This window comes from Prunus mume, linkage group LG4 (assembly GCF_029339155.1).
Source record: "Prunus mume cultivar Tortuosa linkage group LG4, ASM2933915v1, whole genome shotgun sequence".
Lineage (NCBI taxonomy): Eukaryota > Viridiplantae > Streptophyta > Magnoliopsida > Rosales > Rosaceae > Prunus > Prunus mume.
Genome location: NC_142701.1, coordinates 10,611,147 through 10,632,714, shown reverse-complemented (window position 1 = coordinate 10,632,714; position 21,568 = coordinate 10,611,147). Strand labels below are relative to the sequence as shown.

Sequence of the window (21,568 nt, the reverse complement as noted above, 5' to 3'; positions counted from 1 at the left end):
GATCAGAATTCCCAAGGCCCGGACTTAAGAAGCAAGTCATTCAAAACGAGATTTCTCTCGTTACAAATTTGGTTCAGCAAAAACCAAGACAGTAGAGCTTGAGCTTCCTCCAAACAAGGAAAACCTCAACAAGATTCACAAAGTCTCTAGCCCACTGAAGTCCTCAAAATAGTCACTTTGCCGTGTAGACCGAGAAAACCGCATTCTGTCCACTCAAAAGCTTCACAAAAGCTTAAGGTACATTGAAGCTCGCAGAATCAACCTTTGGTATCGATTTACTTGAAACCTAGCAAGTCAAAGTTGTCAACGGTCCAGCCATGCATTTCCAAATCCGGCCGGATCAGAACCTTCCATCTCGTGAAATGGAGTTCCAAAGCTGTCTCTTCATCTCTCTCTAGCATGAGCATTTATTGTTATATTTTTGTAAAAGGCAGTTCCGCCTAAAAACAGTTTAAATCCCATCAACCATTCTGACCAGAACAACCTCTTTATACTGAGATAAATTGTTAAAGTCCTCACCAGTTTGAGGCAAGAAAAGAACTTACTTGGGAGATATTCTCACCCAAATTCACAATCGCTTGTTTGCAGAAATCAGTAACTTGGGACGCAAGTTATCCATTCCAAACTAAGTATGCTATAATTTTTATTACTAGCAGTGGCACGCTCGCACACCAAAGAAAGCTGACTTGTTGACTAGTCTATGGTTCTCAAGGCAGTGGGGAACTTTGCCCTTCCATCATAGGAGTAAACGCAAAACGGGTGAACACCTTGATAACAAATAACCCTTCAAAGAAAGCTTGGAAAAACAAGTATGCCTTTGCTTCAGGGAATTGGGAGTTTAGAGAGGGTGATTTGGGCTCTGGTGCTCGAGTTCAGACTTGCTTCATCGAGCAGGTGAGTACTTGCATGTCATGTAGATCAACATGTTTTTAATCAGTGCACCTTTGTATGATTGGTTGACAGTCTAATACACGGTGTATACGGGGTTTTGCAGATAGGTGGGTCAGACCTTCCATTCGGGGTTGAAAGTTGGAGCATATCATGAGAGTCTGAGCTGAGAGGACCACCTCATCTTTAGAATTCTCAAATCTCCCTTTCTTGTAGTCTGGCTTCTCGTGTACATCATTCCGATCTTATCTCTGTTTATCTCCTACACCAGGCTGTGACGGATCCTTCCCTTCTAGTGTATCATATGTCATCTCATCAGCTATGGCGTGACGATATGCCTTGGACACCAGATCCTCATAGCTTTAAGGTGGAAACTTGTTGTAACATGGAACAGAAAATGTCCTATTCGGAACCCAGCTAGAAGGGCAGTATAGGCCGTAACTTTGGAGCAACTAGGGATGCTAATTACTTCTTGATTGAAATGGTTGATGTAGTCTAGCAACTTCTCCTTATGACCTTGCCTGATACTGAGGAGGTAGTTAGGTGGGTATCTCTTTTTTTAGGCAGATAGAAATTGGTTCATGAAAAACAGGTCAAATGAGTTGATGGAGTCCGACTTTTTAAACCAATCCTTAGCTGATACTTCTAATAGCAGAGGAAAAGCTCGACATTTCATGGTATCCCCGGCATCCTACACGTTCATCTAGTAACCAAAGTCGTTCAGGAAGTCCACTAGATCGGTGGTCCCATCATAGAGTTGCATCCTGGGTTGTTTGAAATCCTTTTGGGAGCTTGAATTCAATGATGTCCCTAGTGAATGGTAGGGTATTAGTTGTCATGGCTAGGTCGAGAGGTCCTGGACCTTGCTCACACTCAAGGCCTGTTAGGTGGACTTCCAGCTTCTGATCCATCTCATCTTGCATCCACTTCATGGCTTCCAAATTCTATTTTCTCCAGCATGCTTGTCTGCATTAGGGCGAACTTCAACTGATCGACTTCCCAATCACGATCATGATTGACTTCACGATCGCGATATTGAACTTTCTTTGTCTCAAGCAAATCCCTTTAGTCAAGATATTCCTTCTAGTTTCGGCTGGCATGCAAGAGACACTAAAGAATAAGTCGTGAAGGCTAGGCTTGAAAGTTTACAACTTCACACGATTCGTTCCATTAGGAGATAGGGGATGGCTCTCACCCTCTTCATCATCATGTCCCTTACGTTGAAGTTTGTCTCAGCGTTAGGGTTCGTAGCATTAACAATCTCCATGTTCTCGGCGCCACTCTTCTAGCCTTCGTTGTCTTCCTATATGGGTTTTCTCGGCTTCTTCTCCAACCTCCTTGTTCTTATCACGAAGTTTGTTAATGTCTTTCCTCATCTCCTTTAGGTAGGTCTCGATGTTAGTTAGGCGATTGGATTTCTTTCTCCCTTTTTTAGGCACAGCGGGGGTGACTAGTCCGCCTTGGCTGGACTCCTGACTCATGGTGTCAAGCAAATGATTGTTGTCTAAAAACTTAGATGAAAAATCAACAAAAAGTCTATTCCCATAGACGATGCCAAATTGTTAATGCCTAAAATTGGTTCAACAAAAGATGACCTCTTCGAGATCAAGGTCCGACAATTCTTCCGGAGTAAGTCAACATGACCAACCAAGTTGTCCTTCAGAACCTATAAAACAAGATAGCTTCAGTGGGTGACATCGGTGTGGTGTCGGCCAAGGACCCTCCGATGCTTAAGTCAGTTGAGTGTTTGAGAGTAAAATTGCATAATAGGTTATAGTGCTTAGAATTGCATACCTTTCATAGAGGATGGTCTTAGCCTTTTATATAATCCCAGACGACCTAATCCTTCTCGGAGTGGGACTTTAGAGCAAACCATATATCCTCGAACTAGGACTCCAGAACAACCTAGCCCTCCTCGGACTAGGACTCCGTTCAGATCGGCGTCTTGGTGATCCCGAAACATCCAAACTTCTTTGGGATTAGAAGTCCTTTGAGTGAACACCACGTAAATCAAACTTATGTACACTGAGGCTGAGCTCAAATGGGCCCACAAGTCCACACGGGTAAGGGTGGAAAAATATATGGCCACTAGGCTCGAGCCTAGCCTGACCGCTCTGGTCCAGCCTGACCACTAAGATCATGGTCTGGCAAAGCCCGACCACTAACACCATGGTGTAGCCTAGCTCGGCCTAGATGTATTTTACCTCACAAACAAAAGAGTATAAGGTTTAAATGTTCTAAGTTATCTAAAAGTATTTTTTTTTTCTTCACATTGTTGTTTCTTTTCTCTTGTAACTTCTGAAACAATACCATTTGGCTTTTTTCGAACGCCATCTCCTTAACGGTTCTTAGGAGGTGGATAAAGAGGAGGGCTTAGTTTTAAGACATATTATTAAGCTCCTTAGGTTTAGTTACCGCTTCTTCAAGTTTATAAAGTCAATTTCTATGTTTCTGATCAAGGGAAAAAGGAAGAAGAAACAATATTGTTGAAGACTTCACAATCAACCCTCCAAATCATGAACTAATGGATTAAATATTTATTGTTATCAACATTTGTATTAAAAAACATAAATGTAATGTTAAATAGCTAATTTTTAACTCTATCAAAATAAACAAATAAAGTTAAATGAATTAAATGTCTTGGATTGTAAAGGAATTGGCACTTGGTGGATTTACTTGGAAGTTATCCGTTTATTAATTGGCTCTCAAACTTTATCTCGACATTTTTCATCTTGTGGGTTGACATGCATAACTTCGTGTCCCAATTTCATTTGTATAAAAATGGTATGAGATTTTATAGTGCGGTTGGATGAGGAAATTTAAAAGTATGAAGGATTTCAAAAATGACGGCAAAACCAAACCCCTCTCCAAACTCCAAGAAACAAAGAACAACCTCCAACTAAATTATTGAAATGCCCCCTATAACTCAATTTCAATCTCGAAGTTTCCCCCCTGAAACTCCAAGTGTCTCACTTTTCCCTATGAAACTCCATATATTGTCTCAGTTTGCTTAGATTTCATCCAGCCCTACGACGTATGATATATGGGGTGAATGAGATAATGGTGTCCAGCGCCTTGAAAATCAAGGGTTGTATGATATATTGATGAAATCTTCACCCACTAGGAAAGCAAATAAAAGTATTGAAAAACAATTTGCTCCATGAGAGGCTTTTGGTTTGGTGTTTCCCTTACAAATTCAGATACTCTCTAAATCTGCAACTACACCAAGACTCATTTGCAAAACCAAACCCCTCTCCAAACTCCAAGAAACAAAGAACAACCTCCAACAATGGTGGCAGCCCAACTCCTTCTCTCTCTCATCATCCTCTCAGTTCTCTCTCTCTCCTTTGCCCTCCCCACCCAAACCCTCGTCAACGCCGTGAAATGCAATCATGGGTTTTTCTCTCAAATCATTTGTCTCGTCTGAGTTGGGAAATGAGCAATCCTCCATCTTTCATCGCCATGTGGTGCCCTGCAGGCTTTTGTAGAGCGATTTGGTGAGTTTCAATGATGGGCCGGTGTTGAGGACTAATCTGATGGGGTTTACAAACAATATCACTTGATCCCAAGACGTGTTGATGCTCAACGGTGTGTCGATCATTTTGCCGGAAGTGTATCACAATGGTGGCTTTCGGTTCACTAATCAGTGAGGTTCTTGAGGTGCCACATAGAATAGAGCAAGTGACTATGGCTCCGTTTTGCCAGGGACAAAAGAACCCAGAAAAAATGCACATGAGCCTCATTTGTGCAAGTTTGACGACTTCTGTTAGGGCTGGATGGAATCTAAGTAAAGTGAGACAATATGTGGAGTTTCATAGGGAAAAGTGAGACACTTAGAGTTTCAGGGGGGAAACTGAGACTGAAATTGAGTTACAGGGAGCATTTCAATAATTTAGCCATGACGGAATTTAAAATGACGGAAATTAATGTTCTAGAATTTGTAAAGTTTCTTGTTTGGGTGACTGATTTAAAACACGGAATTTAACCTTTATTTGTAAAGTTATCTTTTTTTAAAATTCAATATCTCTTGGGATTTTAGAAATGATGACTTTTAGATAAAATTTAAAATTGGGATTTATGATCTCCAAATTCCATGTTTTTTCCCATGCAAAATTTCTATATTTTTATTTATTTTTTTATTTATCCAAACACTGGAATTGGTTCATGTCAATTTAGAAATTCTGAGTTTTGTCAAAATCCCAAGTTTATTTCCCTCGTCCAAACTTACTTTGTACATAAATTAGAAGTAGGGGTCGATACAAGGCTGGGTTGGGTACCTTTTGGTCCCACCCCGTAACTCAACCCATACATAACAATTTATGATTTATTGAGTTCAATACCTTCTCATTATTAGGCCAACCCAAATCACCCCGACATCTCTTGTAATTGGGTTGAGTCGATCAGTTTCAACAATTTAGGATTCAAATTAAACTATTAAAGGTTTAGTTTTTTTTTTTTAATTTTGTTTTAAATTTTATATATTCTAATTATCAAGTTATATGTAACTATATTGGGATTCAAACACAAATATTAAATATGATGGTTTATTAAAAAAAAAATTAAACATGACAATTTCAAAACAATCTACCATATTGTATGAAAATGCATGATGACAAACTTTAAATTATGAGCTATGTCAAATGTGACCGTGTTTCAGTTCTTTGTCTTTTGTGATTTTACAAGTTTTTTGTATTAATATCATTTGTCATCCATTTATCAATCATCCTAGGAGAATTTCATTGGTATACATAGTTTTTTTTTTTTTTTTTTTGGGACAAATTGGTATACATAGTTTGATAGTTTGATAGCTTTTTGTATGTATGTGACTTAACTAAAAATAAATAACTTCATGTCCCTTTTTAAAACTCGTATACATTTTTCTATGTAGGTGTGGGTAGGGTTAAATTGGGTCGGGTGACCCGACAATGTGCTCACCCCTAATTAGAAGAAAGAATGAAAAGGCAAAGTAAAAAAATACAAACAGAAAAAAGAAAAAAAAAAAAAAAAAATCCTTCCCAGAAAAAAAAGAAAAAATCCTCACTAGAGAAAAAAGAAAAGAAAAAGAAAAGTAACAAGAGGCATAGAGCATCCACAGTGGAGGTGTATGTTAAATATATACCGATTCACGAATCGTCTCCAATAAGGAGATATAAATGGATATAAATATACATCACCAACAAGAGATTCAAAATAAAATTATATTTACATCTATTTTTACATCCGTTGCAGTAGATTCGAGAAAAGAGAAGAAAAATGAAGAAAAGTCAACATAAAAAGACCACGATTACACCCCATTCGAGAAAACATATTTACACCAAAAGTGTAAAGGGATGTAAAAGTGGTTTTACACTCCCGAATTTACATCCCATTATGAATGCTCTTAATCTTCATTTCACACGCGGACATAGAAACTCCTAAACCTCTCTTACCCATAAAATAAAATAAAATAAAATAAAAAAAAAAAAATCCCAAGAACTTCGAGGTCTTATTATATTCTCTCTCTTTGCTTTTCTCCTTCACAGTAGGGTTGCAGCAGATAAACGCCACCATTTTCTCCTCTCTCTCCGAACGCAGCTCTTCACCACAAAAACACACTCTCGGAGACCTCTTCAAGCGCTCTTGGACTTGAAACTCTCTCTCTTTCTCTTCAACAATGGGTGCCTCACTCCCCCCAAAAGAGGCCAACCTCTTCAAGCTCATCGTCGTAAGCTCCGATTCCTCTCTTTCTCTTACTGATAATCACTAGGATCCAAGTTAGATAACTTATTCTCACTAACACAATCACGGAAAAGTAAAAAGAAGCAAAACCCTAGATTTTGTGTCCGATTCTATGCTTTGATTTTATACTTCTTTCTCTTTTGCTCAGAAATTAGAGAACTTGAGTAAAGTGTAGTAATTGGGGCTCTTTGTGATTGATGTTGGGGATTTTAAACAAAATGAATGGTCAAGTCTACTGGGTATTCTGTAATTTCGTTAGCTTAGTTGAATTTTTTGGTTTTATCGCTAAGGAAGCATAACAGTTTAAGTTGTGTTTGTTTTCTTTGGTTTTAGTGAGTGTAAAGGTTTAAACTTTGGTACTCAATCGGGTATTATGATTTAGTGTTTGAGCAGAAGAAAGTGATTGAGAAGTGAAATTTTGAACTGGGTAGTGATTATTATGTACACAAAAATTAGTAAGAGAAGCTAATTTGAACACACTCCTTTTTCTGGTAATTTGTTGTGCTATGGTAGTGCATTCTTAAGCTTATTGAGAGTTGTACAGTGTAGACTTCAAAGCTCTGTGATGGCCTTGTTTGTTGAGTTGAAATTGGTTTAATAACAATATGTCTAATTTATATGGTGCTGATTCTGATGCCAGATTCGTAATTTGGATTGCAAGCATTTTACTCTAACTTTAACTGAGGTTGACACTACCATGACTACATTGCAGACAGTTAACTTATGAGATAGTATTGTTGACTGTATCAAACAATCCTCTTAAAATTTTACCTTTTTTTCTTTTTCATCAAAAGAGCTGCCTCGGTAGAAGAAAGAAATACATCAAAAAATTCTAAGTAAATTTCTTTTGCTGGGTGCATTGATGAGATTTAGTATCCAAGTTATTACCAGAGATTATTTTTAATTGAGCTGTTTGACTTTTCTAGTTGAAATATGATTATGCTACCGGGTCTTGTTGGTGTCTATTATTATATTGATATGGTGATAGTAATTGGCAATATGATCTGTATCTCTTGTAATGTACTTATCACAAATTATTAGTGTCAGAAATCTTTTTGCTACGACTAATTCGAACCTGTTTTTTCTTGTTTACATCATGGCAGAAATCATATGAAACTAAACAATATAAGAAGGGACTGAAGGCAGCAGATGCCATATTGAAAAAGTTTCCAGACCATGGAGGTATGCTTATAGCCTTTACTAAATGCAATGTTTAATTTAGAAGTGCTTATCTTTTGGCCCAAGTAAATTTTGATGTTGACTCATATTTGGACATTTTCGTTGACTTGTTTAATGTTTTATTTGTTTAACTACACAATAAAAGATACGAAGCACGTGAGCATGCATAGAAGCTTAATACTATGATTGCTAGGTGGGATGGAAAATGAGGGAGGGTGGAATTTTCATGCCTTGAGTCGTTCGGTAGAGTGGAAAGATAAGAGGAGGTTGAGATATCCTAGAGTTTTCCGTTTTTCTATATATTTAAACCGCAAGGAGATTTTTTGTTTTGGTTTCGCCACTCTCTCACGAGCGCAGGCACCCACACATATTCCCTCAATTCGTACAAATGTGTGGCCCTGAAGGGGTTGTGTATCCCTCTTCCACTCAATTCCATGATTCCAACCTTCCATTTTTCACTTCTAAAAAGCATATTTTAAAGGAAGAAGAGGGCATGAGATTCTTCATGAGAGTTTTTTTAAGGTGAATTCTGAAAAATGGGCAAATCTGGTAGAACAAGTGATATGACAGAGTACTGTTCTGGAAAGATAGGGAACCAGTACAACTTAAATGAAAGTATGGGATGGTGGAAATTCTTGAGCTAAAAATATGATTGCTTAACCACTTGAAATGCTCTATTATCTATCCCATATTTACAAACACTTACATTCAGACTAAGATAATTAGCACTTCTCAGAAAATTAAGACTGATACTGAAACCATGATCCTAGTGATATAGTCGTTGTCACCATCATCTTGTGGGTATTGATGTCATTAGTTAGGTTATCCATTGTGTAGGATTCCTCTGACGTGGAATATGTAATGATGATGCTGTTGTCTGCCTTGTCAAAAAATATTATTAATTAGTAGTAATCTTTATGAATTTGTAGCACGGCCCATGAAGCTGAAGATATTGGAGATGGTGATGGGTTTAGGGTGCTTTTATTTGATATGTTTTGTTTTTATTGGGGCTATGATGCTTTACTTGTCCACCCAAAAGTTTCCTTGTTTCTTTTCCCCCAATTTGCTGTGGTTTCCTTGTGATATACTACTTATGGTGTTTCATGAGTTGGTAGTTGATTTTATTTGCTGTTTTTGTTTATGGTAGACTGCTTAGTCATCTTGAATGTAAATCTTGTGACCTTTGCAGAAACTTTGTCGATGAAGGGGTTGACATTAAATTGCATGGACCGCAAATCCGAAGCATATGAACTTGTCAGGATTGGATTAAAGGTCAGGATGTTGTTTGAACTCTTTTGATATTTTAGTATTGTTTCCAAGATAATTGCTAAGGCTTTGTATTTTGTCTGGCTTACTTTTTTGTCTTTGTTTTCCCAGAATGACCTCAAAAGTCATGTTTGCTGGCATGTTTATGGTCTACTTTATCGGTCAGACAGAGAATACAGGGAGGCCATAAAATGCTACAGAAATGCGCTGAGGATAGATCCAGACAATATTGAAATATTACGTGACCTGTCACTCTTACAGGTATGCGTTAGATGCCACTTAAAGCTTGTAACCAAGTAAATGTCTGTTGAATAATTCTTATAAATTTGCGCACGAGAAGACAGTAGTCTTGCCTAAGAAAAAGGTAAACATGACATTGTGATTTATCAGTGTCTGACATTGTCGAATGACTTCACATTTTGCAATCTATCAATTGCAACATGGCTTCTTGTATGGTTTGAAAATGAAATGTTATGTATTAAGAGTGTCTTGGTATGCTAATGCTAATATTTACTGTTAGTCCTTGTGGTAACAGTATTGGATGTTTATGCTTGTCTGGTAAATTGACAGGGTTCAAGGCATTTTCTGCCAGCATGTATACCATTTCATGTTTATTTAGAGTCATTGAGTTGTGATGTCATTTGTCACAGTACTTTTTTGGAGGATATCATAAAGTCTGACTTATGAAGAATTAAAAGATTATATATAAAGAGTGACTTTATGTTTGAGATAGCTTAGAAGAGAAAGTCTCCAAATCTTGTGACCTCATTGCTCTAACAGGCCTGTAACTAAAGTTGTGAATTAAACTTGGTATAACTTGGATGAGATTTGGACACATGGGCGTATGTGAGGAGAAAGGGAAATGCATAACTAGAGGTTATACATTTTTGACACCAATAATGGGTTGCAAATGGAAGTCAACATTGGAAATGGCTAAACAGCACACATCTGTTTGGCTACTATTGGAGAGATGGTTCGCAGTATGTTGAATTTGGCTATCTGCCATTGCCTATTCCTACCTTGCGCTTAAAATCAAATCCATCTTTCTTATGGGTCTCGGGTCTCTACCACCAAAAAGATTTTGTGCTACATTTCATTGAGAACTAAGTTGAAGTGCTGGGGATTCACCTCTATGTTATATAGAATGCGGATCCTGGTCGTTTGAAATATGGCACACTTGTTTAGAAAGTGGGCAGTAATGATAGGCTCATTTAGACTTATGTAATTTGCATTTTTATTTTCTAGCTATTAGGAGTTTACGACACTGTAAGGTGCTCCATGGAAACACATTATTCTATCTTCTGATTGCCCTACAACGTCATAATATGAAATGTTTGTTAACTAATTTCTAATTTATTTATTATAGGTACCATTAATTATTTATGTAAAATATATAATATACATAGAAATATATATGAAATATAATAAAATTATGTAATAAAATATTTATGTATTTATTTTAATAGTAGATGATATTTTGCCTGGGGTCTATCAGACTTGCACAAAAGGGAATTGATATAAGAAAATATTCTGATAGCTAATATTAGTGTTCTGGTAGTGTATGAGGCATCTAGTCAATACTCCTGTATAATAATCTATTTGAAGTATGAAATTGCAGTAAATCTTTCCCACCTGTTTCACCTATATAGGATGAGTCCACCTTACAGGTTAACAACAGCTTCAAAAGTTTTTCAGGACCTGGGTGTTGAAGTTATGGATGTTCCTTTGACTCTCAAGTCTTTCTGGGTTTTTTTTTTCCCTGTTCATGTACACTTTGCACTAGGTTCACTTGTTTTGTTACTATGGTTATGATGCTTTTGTTACATTTCTTTCTTTTCTATTGCGATCTATACAAACTTTTATACTTGATTTATTTATAAACAAATTTCAATCAGCTACTGACGCATTTACCAATCATGTGTCAGGCTCAAATGCGGGATTTGACTGGTTTTGTTGAGACAAGACAACAACTTCTGACTTTGAAACCAAATCATCGCATGAATTGGATTGGCTTTGCTGTTGCCCAGCATTTAAATGCAAAGTATGATCTAACCTGTGATTTGTTAAATTCTGTAACGAGTACTACGCTAAATGAATGTTCTTGTTATCTATTAGTGCTTTAAAAGCTGTTGAAATTCTCGAAGCATATGAAGGGACACTAGAAGATGATTATCCTCCAGATAATGAGCGCTGTGAGCATGGGGAGATGCTTTTATATAAGGTATTTTTCATTGATGTTTTTCATATAAGCTCAACTCTCCATTTGCAGTACAAAATGGAGAACGCCTGTTTAATCTGGAGCCATCTGGGACCCATGGGGGGTCTGCTTCCAGTACAGGGGCAGTGTACATTGAACAGTCTGGATCAAATACTTGTACATCCCCATTTCTTATACAAATAGAGTGGAGCTTTGCCCTTTAATATAAAGCTTTTGTTCAGATACCCCTTGCACTTATTAGACACTTTTGCGGAGTTCCTAATAGGTTACTGTTCTAGTCTAGAAAACATAAACTTGCATGTATTCATTTATGATTTTTATTTAGGCTTCATACTGTCAAGCATGTTGGAACTAATGAGTTACTTTGGTTAGATCAACTTTGGTTTGAAATAAATTGATTCTTCGGAGGTTTTTAAGTAATTCGCATAAGTAGTTTTTTTTTGTTGCAATCGTATAGTTTATGTTAGATATATGTGATGAATATAGGGTTAATCGTTTTATTAGTCCCTAAACTTAGACCCGATTTGCATTTGAGTCCCTCAATTTCCAAAATCGTTCCCCTGGTCCTTTAACTTCACTTTCGTTAGGACAAATGGTCCTGCTGTCAATTTTGTTAATTTTTACTGTTAAATGCAGGGGCAAAATGGTATTTTTATATTAAAAAAAAAAGAATGAAAAACTCATATCTTTAAAATAACAATAAAAGAAAATCAAATAAAAAACCAACAAAAAAAAAAAGAAAAATCAAAATTTTGGGGGAGTAGAAATCGGGATAGAGGGGGTGAGAGAGTTTAATTTTAATTTTTTAATTTTTTATTCACATTTTAATCAATTTAATACAAAAATACCATTTTGCCCCTGCATTTAACAGAAAAGTTAACAAAATTAATGGCAGGACCATTTGTCCTAACAAAACTGAAGTTGAAGGACCAAGGGAACAATTTTGGAAATTGAGGGACTCAAATGCAAATTAGGTCTAAGTTCAGGGACTAAATGATTAACCCATGAATATATTTAGAAGTTTGGATATGCCACGGGAAGAATCAACAGAACTTAAAGGCTGAAATTGGAAGATAAAGTTGGGGAAGCTGGATTTGCTAGATCAAGTTTTCATCAGTACTGAGCTAGTATACCACAAGTAAAAATACTTTTATCTGAAGTACTTTCTGTTCACTGGTAACAGTGCCATTAAAATGATTTGTTTAATAATAGCCATAACATTTTAATTATCATTTTTTAAAGTAAATCTTTATGATATGGCTTTGTACAGTGATTTACAAAACTTTTTGTTGTTGTGGGAAATGGTGCCATTGCTCAAGATAGGAATAACTGAAAATTTGGCTTATCTCCTTTTAAATAATCATCCCTAGTTCTTTATAATTCTTTCAGCCATGACTCCATTAACTTGTTATGGTACAAGACCTTTCTAATTGTTAGTTGATGCAAATTAATGTTATATTTTAGTAGCTACCTCATAAGTTTTTTATGGTTGTTGCGTATTAATGTCTGCAGATTTCATTGTTAGAGGAATGTAACTTAATTGAGAGAGCTCTTGAGGAATTGCACAAGAAAGAGACAAAAATTGTAAGTGTGTATTTCAATTTTCTGGTCAATATGGGCTGTTTAACTTTATGCTTTGACTATTAGGATCCTATGGTACTTACCATTCTTTGTTGATGCTTTTTCTAGGTTGATAAGTTAGATTATAAAGAACAAGAAGTTTCTCTTTTGGTGAAGCTTGACCACCTGGAAGAAGGTGCTGAATTGTATAGGATATTGCTTTCCATGAATCCTGACAATTATAGGTAATTTTCTTTTTACACTTTCCACGTTTACAAAACGTTTACAGAGATGGTTTCTAATTTCTTTTTTCAAAAATTGGAGGATCTGCAAGAATTTTTTTTGAGGGAATGGAGATGTGCTTAATTTGAGTTGAGATTATAGAGAACGGTGGTTGGTTTTTCTTCGTTGTTTTTGGACAATAATATTGTTGATCATATTCTATCTTAGGACTAAAGCTTTATTGATTAAGTGAATCAATGGGTTGTGACCTTGGTCATCTCATGATTGTGTTCATCTTTTCTGCTTTTAACTTCTTTAATTTTGTATACTAAGTTTAGTATTACCATGTATTATGTAATCTCTCTCTCTCTTTGTCCCACGTGTGTGTGTGCGCACACACACACACACTCACTCTCTCTCTCTCTCTCTTATTTGTGCATGCACGTATTCCCTTATTGTTTAAGGTGAGTTTATTGTAGTTGCTTTTCAATGCTCAGATATTATCAAGGCCTGCAAAAATGTCTTGGGCTGTATGCCGAGAATGCCCAGTATTCACCTGATGAAATTGAACGGTTAGATGCCTTATACAAATCACTGGGCAGAAATACAGTTGGTCGTCTGCTGTTAAGGTAACATTTTCCATCTATTTATGTTTATAGTTTTATTGAGGGTGTCCCAGATTTATGTGGTATATAACTTATGTCCAGCATTTATCCTTTGCATGTTATTCTTCGTTCTCTCTGTCACCTCTAAAGCATGTTAGTGATTATCATTTATTAAAGTTGCTCATTCTTTTGGGCAATAATAGCACTCTAGATTATCTGGTGATTCTGAACTCTGACAGAAACCTTGTTCTGTGATGCTTTTTGCAGTGTAGGAAGTAGTGTTTTTGCATCTTCATTTTGTTGTATTGCTGGAAATTGGGATATCTAGAAAAGAACCAAGGGAACTTTGTTGCTGTTAGGAATTATTTTAGAGTTTCTTTTTGGTGATGCAATGGTATCATGTGTTCTGAGTACCTTTTTACGTCGGAAAATGTGGAAGGTCATAATAGAATTTATTTATTGTTTCGTTCTCATGGCAAAGAGAGATGAACGATCAGTGTGATATTTGATGTGACTCCATTGGTACCTTCTTGGTTGGGAAGGATATTATAGTTTACTACATAAGAGGATAAGGGGACTTTATCATCTTTGCTGCTGCTGCTGCTGTTTTTGTTGTTAGTCTAAGATGCATGCTGAAGATTTCATAGCATATCTTATAACTTTTCTTTGGTTTCCCTTCTCTTCCATCAGAGAATACCACTTGATTTTTTACAAGGTGACAAGTTTCGAGAAGCAGCAGATAATTATATCAGGCCCCTTCTTACCAAGGTATTTAGGGTCATTTGCATACAATTCTTATCAGTCTGCCTAATTTTTGGTGTTCAACTTAAATTGACTGATCTTGTTGATGCTTCTAGGGAGTTCCTTCATTATTCTCCGATCTTTCTCCTTTGTATGATCACCCTGGAAAGGTAATTCTTATCATCCTTATTAATCATTTGGTATTATTGTTTGGATTTGTTTATGGAGGTTATGAAACTGAATGGTATTTTTTGTGGAATCATTAACTCATTGGGTTTTGAAATTTTTACTTTGGAAACTCTTGTCCAGGCAGACATTCTGGAACAGCTTATTCTTGAGTTGGAACATTCAATTAGGATGACTGGCCGATACCCTGGGAGGTAATATACGATTGTAAAAAATTATGTGTGATATAAAACCAGTACGTGTTGATGCTTCCCTATGTGCCAATGATGCCTTGTTTAGAATAAAGAATGAAAACCAGTCAATAAATTCTCATGCAAGTTTAGCTAAATGGAATCACAGATGTTTCTTTTCGGTGTTCTCTTTTTAATACTGGTCCCACATGAACTCCACCCATATTAGATGGCCACTTTTTTCTTTACTTGTTCCATTATGATTTGAGAAGAATAAGCTTGAAGAGTTATGCTTTGGTTAGATTGCATATCAGAAATTATATTTTGAAGGCTCGGGTAACAGCATACCAGTTTTAAAGAATGATAAATTTAGAGACCAAAGGGATGTTGGCTTTCTAAATATATAGATTTGGAAGCTGATTTAGTTTGCGCTTCACTTGTTGGAAAGATAGGAGTTATGCAATGAACATTATGTATTTTTGGGCCATCCTTTCTTGAGGTGTTTTTCTGTCTGTACTGGCAAGGCTTTTACATGTGCTAAGAGGATACTATTTGAACTCTGTGCCTTATCAATCAGTTGCGCTTATTACTTGGGTAGTAGACCATAGTTATCACAATACATTGAATACCATATTACCCTAACAAACTGTGATCCAGGATCACTCAGTCATAAATGAGATACCTTTTCATTCCAATTCTCTACTTTTAGTGATCCAGGGTATTTTTTTTTTGTTTTAGTTTTCCCATTTCTTATTTATCCTTTCCTAAAAGAAAAATTATAACCAACACTTTCTAATATATTTCATGAATTTAGTTGTATTTGTGCCTTTGAATTCTTTTAGTATTGATTTATATTTATGTGCTGTTGTTTTTCATCTTGAATGCAGGGCAGAGAAGGAGCCCCCTTCAACACTTTTGTGGGCCTTGTTTTTGTTGGCTCAGGTTGACTGTCATTCTTTGACTATATGGTTTTTATTTTTATTTTTCTCTGGTGCTTCTACGCCTTCCATCCTTATTTATCTGAATTCACATGTACTAATGGATTCTGTGCTGATGCAGCATTATGATAGACGAGGCCAATATGACATTGCTTTATCTAAAATTGATGAGGCCATGGAGCACACTCCAACTGTGATTGATTTATACTCTGCCAAGGTTGGTTTGATACATATTACTAAGTTTATCAGCTTGTGCTGTTTATGCTCTCTTCTGATTTCACTTTCCATGGCTTTAAATAATTAGTTTCCTGAAGTGTTGCTATTCTATGTTTTCTCTTGCGAAATATAACAATGTGTGCAAACCATAGAGATGTCGAGATTGATATTGTTTATTGAAGTAATGCATATAAGCAATGGGAATTAGTACATAAGCATATATATATTTTTTTTTTGAATTTTCGATTAAATTTTAAAGTGGTGCACAAATGAGATTCAGTGTAACGTGTAAGAACCTGGTACTGAGATAATGGAAGCCTTGATAACTTCTGACATGCGTCATTATCGAAAGGTCAAACAATTAAGTGCTGTATTCTGGTATTTTCCTGTGTGGTTTGTTGGAATGCATTAAATAAAAATCTTTCCCCGGCCATATTGGAAGTCCACAAGCAAGGCCTTACGTAGACTGTCTAAATTTTCTTCCTTAGGTTGTAATTTTTTAATTTATATTTTGCATTAATGTTAGTTTTAATTATCCAAATTAGCATCCTTGGGTAATTATGTTTTTCTCATTATATTCTGTCTTGGACGTATGTAGAAAAATAGTGGATTATTTAAACTGAATGATGTTTTACATGGATTGTTGGAAAGCTTTCATTTTGTACCAAAAAAATAGTTCTCACATGTGTTATGTTCACAGAGCCGGGTTTTGAAGCATGCTGGTGATTTGCCTGCTGCTGCTGCATTGGCAGATGAAGCTAGATGTATGGATCTTGCAGATCGCTATATAAACAGTGACTGTGTTAAGCGTATGCTGCAGGCTGATCAGGTTTTAATCTCCTTTCTTACTTTGTTTTTTTTTAATAGAAAAAAACTTCATAGAAAGAGGGAACACATTGCAAAAGGGGGTGGACAAGGGGTCCAGCCGAACCAAACCACCTAAAACAAAACAAGTAATGCCATACTTAGACCAAAACAAACAAAACTATATAGGCCGCACACTTTCTATGCATTTTTAATGTGAAATTAGATTTTGATTTGTGTTGCTTTCTTCTCTATTTCTTCCCTATACTGATTGTGTTTCTACATGCTTTTTTCCTCCTTTGTTAGGTTCCTTTGGCAGAAAAAACTGCTGTATTGTTCACAAAAGATGGTGATCAGCACAACAACCTTCATGATATGCAGTGCATGTGGTGTGTATCGATTTTGTTTACTGCTTTCATGAAATCTCACTTTTGGTGAGAATGCTTAATGTTTTATGTTGTCCTTTTGAAGGTATGAACTTGCTTCTGGTGAGAGTTATTACCGCCAAGGTGATCTTGGACGAGCTCTGAAAAAATTTTTAGCCGTGGAGAAGCACTATGCTGATATTACAGAAGATCAGTTTGACTTCCATTCTTATTGCTTAAGGAAAATGACTCTACGTGCCTATGTGGAAATGCTTAGATTTCAAGATCGGTTGCATTCACATGCATATTTTCACAAAGCTGCAGTTGGTGCAATCAGGTGAAGTATTTTCATTAGAACTGTGAAGTAAGTTGTAATGAGTATAGATACTTTTGGAGTTTGTGTGTTTATTATTATTGTTGTTATACTTTTTAACATTAGTTTGTGACTTGTATTCCTTGATTTCTTGTTTCATTGAACGCGCTCTCAGATAAGGTAAACCCTGAGGATTTTGTATATATATTGTTGGCTGTAAAAGTGGTGGTGTTTTTGCATTACTGATTATCGCATAAGTTGCTTCAAAATTGGAAAAAAGGCCTGACTGAACATTGTTCTTTTGATTCCGTTATCACAAATAAAGTCGTATTATCTTTTATTTTTAATGATGTCAGAGGGGACTTCTATTCCAACAAGGGCCCCCTAGAAAAATTTTAGGTGAAAGAGGATAATTAATCTGTCCAATTTTCACAACTGCATCCAAGTAATAGTGCTATGTTTGTCACTTTGCAATAAAGCTACATGCAGTTCTTTAAATATTGACCCACACTCATACTAATGGTTGTATTTGACTTGCAGATGCTATTTGAAGCTGTATGATTCTCCTTTGAAATCTACCTCTGAAGAAGATGATGAGATGTCTAAGTTGCTCCCTTCTCAAAAAAAGAAAATGAGGCAAAAGCAGAGAAAGGCGGAAGCACGAGCTAAGAAAGTATTGTATTTTGTTTGTGTTGTTTGGGGTTGTTAGCATTTTTTCCCCATTCTAATGTTTAGCTTTCTTTTAGGAGGCAGAGGGAAAAAATGAAGAATCTAGTGTGAGTGGTGTATCTAAGTCTGGGAAACGACATGTAAAGCCTGTTGATCCAGATCCACATGGGGAGAAGTTGTTGCAGGTTATTTTTTCTATTCCTGATTGCTTCTTACCCCTTCACTTCACGTTTCTAACTGCTGTACGGGCATAGAGTAAATGGCATTATCCTGTCTCTCTTACGCTGTTACATATTTACACAGGTTGAGGATCCGATGTTAGAAGCTACAAAGTACTTGAAGCTGCTTCAGAAGAACTCGCCCGAGTCCTTGGTGACACACTTGCTTTCTTTTGAAGTAAATATGAGAAAGCAGAAGATTTTGCTTGCCTTTCAGGTAAAAATTTGTTCAAATGTTGAGTGAGATGTTTCTCATTAAGTTTGATTTCCTTGAAGCACTCCCATTTTGTTTATTGGTTCAAAGAGTTAAAGCAAAGATTTGTCACAAATATTGATACCGAAGACATCTGTCAGAAACGACAAAAGGAATACTTAGAATTTGTTCTTGTTACTTTTTCATCTCTAACAAAGAGCAGTCTGTCAGAAATGGAATTTCATGTTTGTTAGTTAAATCACTTCGCAAGATTTTAGACGTTTGTTATAATTAAACTTTCTTTTGATTTATCACAGCTTTTTTTAAATTAATTTTTTTTCTTAACTATAGGCCTTGAAGCAGCTTCTGAGGTTGAATGCTGACCACCCAGATTCGCATCGCTCCTTGGTATTTTTACTTGTTTAGTGTCTGCTTGCTTGTTTGTGTGTTGGTGTGTATGTTGTGATCTTTCTGTAGGCCCTATTGTAAGATTTCATGTATTGCAGATTAAATTCTTCCATAAAGTTGGCTCCATGCCTGCTCCTGTGACTGATAATGAGAAACTCATTTGGAGTGTGTTGGAATCTGAGCGCCCATTGATCAGGTTCTCTTTTAATGTGCACTTTGCTCTCTCTCTCTCTCTCTCTCTCTCTCATGCTCCTGTATGTGTTTGACAATTTTAATTTCACTTACCAAACATCTTTTTTTTTTTTTTTTTTTAATCTAGTCAATTGCGAGGGAAGTCTTTAATTGAGGCAAACAAGAATTTCTTGGAGAAACATAAAGGTGACTTTTAGGATTATCACTGTAAAAGAAAAATGCATAAGCATTCGTTTTCCTTACGTCTTTTGTTGTTTTTGTGTTTTGTTTTTTCTGCAGATTCCTTGATGCATAGAGCTGCAGTTGCAGAAATGCTATATACTATGGAACCAGAAAAGAAATCTGAGGCTATTAAATTAATTGAAGAGTCAACCAACAATATGGTGCCCAAGTAATACCCTGTTCCATTTCCTACTTCTAAGTTGCCTTCAAAAATTGTAAATTGATTTACATGTCTGTAAGAGTGATTGTTCTTAAATGTCTGCATGCATCAAATCAGAAGTGGAGCACTTGGACCTGTCAAAGAGTGGAAACTCAAAGATTGCATTACTGTCAACAAACTCCTTGAAACAATAATTGTTGACCTTGCGGCTGCTCTGAGTAAGTAAAGTAGCTAGAGTCTATTTCTGTTCTTTTTATATTCAACAGAATGTTAAAAGCAGTTGTACATTGATGTTTGTTGGCATATTTTAGCCTATTTATGTTTGTATATTAAAAGCTGGGTTAGCTCTCACAAATTTGGAGACAACAGTCTAGATGGCGTCTTCGATTGCTCCAGTTCATGTCGCTCTAGTTTCCATTTGCTATTGACAAAATATGCTACCTGTGCTTGTTTTCTTGTGATTTTCTCCTTCTGGGTAGTAATCCATGTTGCAAAGATGACACCTTTTTTGTTTGGGGAAAATAGGTCCTTAGGGAACTGTGAAGACTGCTGGGATTTTGTATAGCTTTTTACATGTCTTCATCCAATTTAAGAGTATGCGAATCAGTAATATGTTCATCTGGTTCAAGATATGGGCTCCTATAATTCTTTAATTCTTTTGTAGGATGGAAAAGCGATGTGCTGAGTACTTCCCTTACTCTACGTACTTTGAAGGGAATCGTAGCTCTGCAGTACCCAACTCAGCATACAACCAAAATGGAAGTGCGAACCACTCAGAAGGTGGGCAAAGTGCAGATTCAATCGCAGTAAATGGGAAATTAGAGGCATTTAAAGACCTCACCGTGCAACCATAAAGTTGAAGAGAAACATTAGCCAAGGAAACTTGCAAGTTCACCATGTTTGATTGGTGAATCCCAAAACTAAGCTGCAGGTCAGAAACATATGCCCAGCAAATAGGTTGCAGCTCGTTGAAGAGAACTATGCTGGGGTTTTGTGCACAAAGTTATGGTTTCCTTTCAAGATCAGGTTTACTTTTCCCACCAGTTCTGCCTTTCCAATTGTGAATCTGAAAATGTGTATAATCTACTTTTCCATTGTGACTCTAGGGTTTATTTTCGTTCTTTTTGAATTTGCTCACATTTTTTGTGAGGATCTTAGGTGAGGTTACGTATTGGGGATGTGCGCCTAAATTTGATCTTACTAATAGGTTGAGGGAGGAGCTACAGAATATCATTTTTTTTGGCACTGGTTTTAGATCCGGTCAGAATAGATACCGGAGCATGTTGTACTTTTCCCATTTCATTGACTTCATTATTATGTATAAACCCTAAATTATTTGAAATTTTTTGCCATGGATTCCAGCGTTGGTGGTTTGTGACATACAGGCCACGAGACTCAACAAATTTTATTTTATTTTTTCAATTAAGCTCCTTGGAATCATTGCCTTTTGAATTCCTTTACTTTTTTCCGAGCTCGTGTTTTCATTTCAAATTCTTGTTGGAACTTACACTAGTTTAATCGTTATAAGCTGAACTCAAATTTAAACTCGGATCTTACCGGGTTGCCTGCAGCATGTCTTTTTGGTATCACGTTTGGGTTAACAATATTTTTGTCTCTTTTGGGTCCAAATTGTGGCTAATAATTCAGGCCAAGGTGAGAAGAGAACTCCGGTTGTATTTTATCATGTCTGGAACAATGTTGGTATCTGGCCAATAGCAGGGAAAGAATTTTAGCTATCGCTGGTTGTGTATGCCCTTGTGCATAGAGGTGGGCATCTCATCCGAATTATCCGTATACCGACCGTACTGTATAAACGGTTTGATTTGGTTTGGTTAAATAATTATTTTTTAATTTTAATTATTCCGATCCGATCTCTATCGAAATATTTAGTTTGGTTAACGAAAACAAAATTCCTAACTCGATGGAAACTTGTACCAATCCGATATTTATACTTATTTTATTATTTAAATACAAAAGAAATCAAAGGTAAATACAATTAGCATTTTGTATCACTCATTTATCATCATTATATCATTGATTTATCACCATTTTATCATTGTTTTACCACCACTGTATCACTTCTTTATTACCATTGTATCACTTACTCAGGTATTGTA

General features: G+C 36.2%; 1 protein-coding gene across 1 annotated transcript; it reads left to right on the top strand.

The window, feature by feature from the left end:
* The first annotated feature begins 6,400 nt into the window (after positions 1 to 6,400).
* On the top strand, positions 6,401 to 19,724 carry EMB2753 (tetratricopeptide repeat (TPR)-containing protein). The gene is given in 26 exon segments (XM_089051006.1): positions 6,401 to 6,592; positions 7,710 to 7,788; positions 8,975 to 9,057; positions 9,163 to 9,312; positions 10,977 to 11,092; positions 11,167 to 11,272; positions 12,782 to 12,853; positions 12,959 to 13,074; positions 13,549 to 13,643; positions 13,646 to 13,680; positions 14,347 to 14,424; positions 14,514 to 14,567; positions 14,707 to 14,777; positions 15,641 to 15,695; positions 15,813 to 15,908; positions 16,608 to 16,736; positions 17,018 to 17,100; positions 17,183 to 17,413; positions 17,930 to 18,062; positions 18,136 to 18,243; positions 18,362 to 18,493; positions 18,821 to 18,877; positions 18,976 to 19,073; positions 19,197 to 19,255; positions 19,349 to 19,460; positions 19,569 to 19,724. Coding segments are annotated over 26 exon segments (2,508 nt in total). The 5' UTR covers positions 6,401 to 6,541; the 3' UTR covers positions 19,678 to 19,724.
* The last annotated feature ends 1,844 nt before the right edge of the window (positions 19,725 to 21,568 follow it).